Source organism: Calypte anna, chromosome 1 (assembly GCF_003957555.1).
Source record: "Calypte anna isolate BGI_N300 chromosome 1, bCalAnn1_v1.p, whole genome shotgun sequence".
Lineage (NCBI taxonomy): Eukaryota > Metazoa > Chordata > Aves > Apodiformes > Trochilidae > Calypte > Calypte anna.
In genome coordinates, this window is record NC_044244.1 from 240,560 (window position 1) to 247,537 (window position 6,978).

At 46.6% G+C, this 6,978-nt stretch overlaps 1 protein-coding gene across 1 annotated transcript in view; it reads left to right on the plus strand.

The window, feature by feature from the left end:
• Window positions 1-5,044, plus strand: part of LOC115598703 (striatin-interacting protein 2-like) — a 34,298-nt gene extending 29,254 nt beyond the window's left edge. Inside the window, exon 19 of the mRNA XM_030455696.1 lies at window positions 4,419-5,044. Within this exon, the coding sequence (XP_030311556.1) occupies window positions 4,419-4,669 (251 nt within the window). The 3' untranslated portion in view covers window positions 4,670-5,044. The remainder of the gene's footprint in view (window positions 1-4,418) is intronic.
• Window positions 5,045-6,978: the final 1,934 nt, after the last annotated feature.

Consider the following 6,978-nt stretch of genomic DNA (forward strand, 5'->3'; position numbering starts at 1 on the left):
CTCCCCAGGAGCAACTTGTGCCCATTGCCCCTTGTCCATGGGGTTCCTTGTCCATAGGGAGTCTCCTTTGCAGCCCCCTTAACATCATCATTAGGTCTCCCCTAAGTGCTGCTCCTCATTCAGAGTTGATATTGGTACAGAGGGACTTTGGCATTTGGTCTGTAATCTGTGAGGAAGAAATTAACTTGTTTGGGTCAGAATTAGGGATTTTTTTCATAACTTTTATTGCTCTGCTCAGCACCATCAAGAGTGAGCAACTTAATTACATGAGGAAAGGTGGGAACAACAGATAAGGATGGGATATGAGCAGCTTGGGTCTCCAAGGTGAGAGTTTGCACAAGCCAGGCCTTCACTTTTTGTGTTTCCAAAGCATTTTAGGCACTGAGCCATTAAACTGTCCTGGTATTCACTCCAAATGATCCAAATCTGAAGGGTGGAATCATGGAATGGTTTGGGTTGGAAGGGACCTCAAAGCTCATCCAGTGCCAACCCCCTGCATGGGCAGGGACACCTCCCACCAGCCCAGGGGGCTCCAAGCCCCATCCAACCTGACCTGAGACACTGCCAGGGATGGGGCAGCCACAACTTCCTTGGACAACCTGGGCCAGGCTCTCCCCACCCTCAAGTTCAAGAATTCCCTCCCCATCTCCAACCTCAATCTCCCCTTTCTCTCCAAGTTTTAACCCATTTCCCTTCTCCTCTCCCTACCCCCCTGTGTCCAAAGCCCTCCCCCAGCTTTCTTGGAGCCCCTTCAGATATTGGAAGGTTGCTCTGAGCTCACCTGGTGTCAGGGTTTAACACTGCCCTGGCAATTAAACCAAATAACAGGTTCTCACTATTAATCCCCCATCTCCTCCCTTATGAAGAAAGGAGAGAGAATAAGGGAGAGAGACTGATGGGTTGGGAACTAAACTACACAGCTTTAATGGAACAGGAATGAGAAATAGGAAAAATGACTCAATCTATACAAATCTACAGGAAAATTGATCCCAGGTTCCTCCCCCCTTTCCCCCAAGAACTCTCCCATCCCCACTGAGGCTGCAGGGCAGCCCTGGGAAAGTCCAGGCTGGAATCCTGGGGTCAGGAGCAGTTGGGAGCTGGAGGCAGGAACACACAGATTCAGGCTGGGATGGATCAGGAGCAGAGGCAGAGGAAGGGATGGAATCCTCCCAGGATGCTGAAGCAAAGAGGGAGAGGGGAAGAAGGGGAAGCAGGAAGGGGTTTGAGCCTGGGGATCCCTCCAATTTCTCCTGAGGATGAGGTGTATGGGATGGAATCCTCTGTTTGGTCAATTCTGGTCATTTCTCTTGTCTGTTCCTCCCCACAGGAGGGTTTCAGGTGGGACCTCTTGACTCCTTTTCTCCTTTTGGAGGGCCAAATGTTGCTCAGAGCTGAGCAGTGTCCTTGGCTCTGCAGCCCATTCTCCAGCAGTAACTCTAACCATGGAGTGGGATCAGTCCCAGCAGCAGACACTGCCTGAGAAACTTGCTGTGAATTTCAGCAAGTGCAGCTCCTGACAAGAGACTGAGCTGAAAGCAAAAGCACAAGACAGAAAATCCCTTTTATCCTGGCCCAAACCAGGACACCTGGGAGCCTCCTCTTCTCCAGGCAGCTCACACCTGAGAAACAGCAGCAGTTTCACCCCAGAGGATACCCTGAATCCTTAAGCTGAAGCACAAACCAGATGTGCTGCTCTGTTTAAACAGTGTGAGGTCAAAATGTGTCATTTTTTTTTTTGAGGGACGTCATGAAGTTTCTGATGTTCCTCATGTGTTATCCTCTGGGATACATCAGACTCAGATTCCCTTGTAAGTACATCCCCTGGCTGCAACAACTGAAGGTTAAGACAAGAGAAAGTCTTTAAAGATCTTGTTGCCTTAATAACATGATCCTAAACTTTTACTCTGTGTGTTATTTTTTCTTCTAATTAAGGATTAAGTAGAGAATTGAGGTAGCATTCCTGTTTAATTAAGAAAAGAGGTAAAAGCCTGACATCTTTTTAATGAGAAAGACATAACAGTGGTGATAAGGTGTTTAATTTCACACATAAAAGATTTAATCTATTTTTTTAAGACTTTTTATGCTTTTGATAGTCATGCTGCACTACAACCCTAATTCAGAAAAACCAAATTTTACTGAAATGAAATTAATTTAAGGCAAATGGAGTTCCCCAAATGCTCAAAGACTGGGGAGGACTGGGGATTTCCTTCCTTTACAGGGATTTCTATCCTCTTGCTGCCTTTTTCCACGTGCTGACTGTTCCCTGAAGGACTGAAAACAGCACAGGGTTTTTTTTTTTTTGGGATACAGCTAGGGGATACTCCAAGCCTTGGGTGTCTTAAATAGCTCCAGCTCTACATGCTTAAAAATAGCAGGAGGGAGCAGGCAGCCACCTGTCCTACAGCAAGGTTTTGCCATAACAACTGAATTTAGGTGGCAGGATTAAAACCAGTGAATTTTAAGGTGTCTTGCTTCCCCCCAAATCAGCAACATCATGCAAGACTTGATTGCACAGTTTTTCTGCTCTGATCTTGAGCTGGACAGTTTGCCAAGGAAGCACTTGGCTCTCTGAGACATGATCTGGAAGGTTTGGTTTGTTTGTTTTTTTTTTCCTGGAGTGTTTATTTTTATCTTCATATATCTGGGTTAATACTCAGCTCAGACCTTTCTCCCTCCCCTGAACACTGCTGAGCTCTGCCAGTGAATTTACTGAACCTCTAGGGAGGAAATGACCATTTTCTACAGGCTCAGAGCTCATAAAGATCAACTTTCAAAATACTTTTTTTTTTTTCCTGTTTCCTATTTACTCATATCATAGAATCATAGAATTAGCCGGGTTGGAAGGGACCTCAGAGATCATCTAGTCCAACCCTTGACCCACCGGAGCAGTTGCTAGACCATGGCACTGAGTGCCACATCCAGTCTTGTTTTAAATGTCTCCAGGGACGGAGAATCTACCACCTCACCGGGCAGTCCATTCCAATGCCTGATCACCCTCTCCGTGAAGAAATTCTTTCTAATATCTAACCTAAACCTCCCCTGGCACAACTTAAGACTGTGTCCTCTTGTCTTGTTGAAGGTCGTCTGTGAAAAGAGTCCAGTTCCCACCTCGCTACAGCCTCCTTTCAGGTAGTTGTAGGCAGCAATGAGGTCTCCCCTGAGCCTCCTCTTCTTCAGGCTGAACAGCCCCAGCTCTCTCAGCCTCTCCTCATAGGGCCTGTGCTCGAGTCCCTTCACCAGCCTGGTTGCCCTCCTTTGGACCTGTTCCAGGACCTCTACATCCTTCTTAAACTGAGGGGCCCAGAACTGGACACAGTACTCGAGGTGTGGCCTAACCAGCGCTGAGTACAGGGGAAGAATCACCTCCCTGGACCTGCTGGTGACGCTGTTTCTGATACAGCCCAGGATGCCATTGGCCTTCTTGGCCACCTGGGCACACTGCTGGCTCATGTTCAGTTTCTTGTCGATGCAGACTCCCAGGTCCCTTTCTGCCACTCTGTGCCCAGCCTGGAGCTCCCCATGGGGTTGTTGTGGCCAAAGTGCAGGACCCGGCACTTGGCCTTGTTGAACCTCATCCCGTTGGAATCAGCCCAACTCTCCAGTCTGTCCAGGTCCCTCTGCAGAGCCCTCCTGCCTTCAAGTTGGTCCACACTTCCTCCCAGCTTGGTGTCATCTGTGAATTTGCTGATGATGGACTCAATCCCTTCGTCTAGGTCGTCGATAAAGATATTAAACAGAACTGGGCTCAACACTGATCCCTGGGGGACACCACTGGTGACCGGCCGCCAACTGGATGCAGCCCCGTTCAGCACCACTCTCTGGGCCCGGCCCTCCAGCCAGTTCCTGACCCAGCACAGGGTGCTCCTGTCCAAGCTGTGGGCTGACAGCTTTTTCAGGAGAATGCTATGGGGGATATTATCTGTTTGGAGTATCCTGGTTATTGCAGCCAGTTATGAGCTTTTCAACATAATTTGTTGTTAAATTTGTCCAAATTTTAGGAAACTTTGGGTTCAGTAGCTCATAATGAGCTCACCAGGTTTTAGCCATATACATTTAATCTTGATCTCTGCTTTACACATTTGTGGAGATTTTCAGTCCTGCTTTCAGTAAGAAGAAGGAGCTTGGTAATTATAGAGAGTCCTTAAATCATCCTACAGAAATAACTGCATTTCCACAGGAGGCTTTTTAACTCTGCTTAATTACAAGTGATTTTAACATCTTCCATATAACCCAAAATGCATCCAAAATGGGGAAAATAATCAGTAATAACTGACTGGCTTATACTCTGGGCAAGTCAGACATGTGATTGCTGTAAAAACCTTCACTGTTTCTTTTCCTTCTCAGCGTTTTGTTGTGGGTTTATTTTTAATTTTTTCTTTTTTCTACAACTCTTTGGTCTTGTTTCTTCTTCCATGTAGATATTGATGCCAGACCTTGGGATTTCCAAGCTGAAGAATGCACCCTAAGAGCCAACATCGAAGCTTTCAACAGCCGGAGGTACGACAAACCTCAGGACTGGGAGTTTGCCCCCGTGGACAACTGCCTGCAGAGTGTGCTGGGGCAGCGCCTGGAGCTCCCGGAGGATTTCCATTATTCCTACGAGCTCTGGCTGGAGCGGGAAGTGTTTTCCCAGTCCATTCGCTGGGAGGAGCTGCTGCACCACCAGTGAGAGCAACATCTTCCCCGCTCCCACCTCAAAGAAAAAAGAATTCAAGGTGCTACAAAGCTGAGGAAGGTGATTTGGGGCTCGGGTGTTCTTACTCTGCATGCCCTAGAGCCTCCTGGTGGTAAAGAACCTAAAGATGACAGAAACACAAATCAATTAACAAACCCCAGCTAAAGGTGGCAGACACGTGGAGGTCTGTTAAGTATTTTAGTGTCAGTGCTGCTGTCAGTGTGTACCTGGCTCCAGAGCCCAGGACCAGCAGTAGAGTCCAGGATTTTCTCTGTGATAATTAACTTCTTATTTTCCTACCTAATGTGCAATTTACTCCTCCAGCCCTGGGAATGTTGCTGTTCCTCTGCATGCTGCCACATACCCTGACACAAGGGACACCTCTCCAGTTGGGGTTGGTTCCTTTCTCCTTCCTGCTCATGGTAAAAGATCTGGAGTGGCTTTTGTTTCTTTTCTTCATGGAAGCATGGTGCTGTCTCTAGGGATCCCAGAACTTGGAGAGCTCACTTCAGCATCTGTATTTTAGATTCTAAAATATATAAAATATAAAAATACAGCACCTGGTGTTCCTCTGTGTCCCCTAGAGCCTCCTGGTGGTAAAGAAACTAAAGATGACAGAAACAAAAATCAATTAACAAACCCCAGCTAAAGGTGGCAGACACATGGAGGTCTGTTAAGTATTTTAGTGTCAGTGCTGCTGTCAGTGTGTACCTGGCTCCAGAGCCCAGGACCAGCAGTAAAGTCCAGGATTTTCTCTGTGATAATTTAATATTTTCCTGCCTAATGTGCAATTTACTCCTCCAGCCCTGGGAATTCTGCTGTTCCTCTGCATGCTGCCACATACCCTGACACAAGGGACACCTCTCCAGTTGGGGTTGGTTCCTTTCTCCTTCCTGCTCATGGTAAAAGATCTGGAGTGGCTTTTGTTTCTTTTCTTCATGGAAGCATGGTGCTGTCTCTAGGGATCCCAGAACTTGGAGAGCTCACTTCAGCATCTGAATTTTAGATTCTAAAATATATAAAATATAAAAACATAGCACCTGGTGTTCCTCTGCGTTCCCTAGAGCCTCTTTAGTAAAGAAACTGAAGATGACAGAAGCACAAATCAATTAACAAACCCCAGCTAAAGGTGGCAGACACATGGAGGTCTGTTAAGTATTTTAGTGTCAGTGCTGCTGTCAGTGTGTACCTGGCTCCAGAGCCCAGGACCAGCAGTAAAGCCCAGGATTTTCTCTGAGAAAATTTAACTTATTTTCCTACCTAATGTGCAATTTACTCCTCCAGCCCTGGGAATGTTGCTGTTCCTCTGCATGCTGCCACATACCCTGACACAAGGGACACCTCTCCAGTTGGGGTTGGTTCCTTTCTCCTTCCTGCTCATGGTAAAAGATCTGGAGTGGCTTTTGTTTTTTTCTTCATGGAAGCATGGTGCTGTCTCTAGGGATCCCAGAACTTGGAGAGCTCACTTCAGCATCTGTATTTTAGATTCTAAAATATATAAAATATAAAAATACAGCACCTGGTGTTCCTCTGCATCTCCTAGAGCCTCCTGGTGGCAAAGAACCTAAAGATGACAGAAACACAAATCAATTAACAAACCCCAGCTAAAGGTGGCAGACACATGGAGGTCTGTTAAGTATTTTAGTGTCAGTGCTGCTGTCAGTGTGTACCTGGCTCCAGAGCCCAGGACCAGCAGTAAAGTCCAGGATTTTCTCTGTGATAATTAATTTAACTTATTTTCCTACCTAATGTGCAATTTACTCCTCCAGCCCTGGGAATGTTGCTGTTCCTCTGCATGCTGCCACATACCTTGACACAAGGGACACCTCTCCAGTTGGGGTTGTTTCCTTTTTTCCTTCCTGCACGTGGTAAAAAATCTGGAGTGGTTTTTGTTTCTTTTCTTCATGGAAGCATGGTGCTGTCTCTCGGGATCCCAGAACTTGGAGAGCTCACTTCAGCATCTGAATTTCAGCTCTTGTTCTAAAATACAGCACCTGGTGTTCCTCTGCATCTCCTAGAGCCTCTTTAGTAAAGAAACTGAAGATGACAGAAGCACAAATCAATTAACAAACCCCAGCTAAAGGTGGCAGACACGTGGAGGTCTGTTAAGTATTTTAGTGTCAGTGCTGCTGTCAGTGTGTACCTGGCTCCAGAGCCCAGGACCAGCAGTAAAGTCCAGGATTTTCTCTGTGAAAATTAACTTCTTATTTTCCTACTTAATGTGCAATTTACTCCTCCAGCCCTGGGAATTCTGCTGTTCCTCTGCATGCTGCCACATACCCTGACACAAGGGACACCTCTCC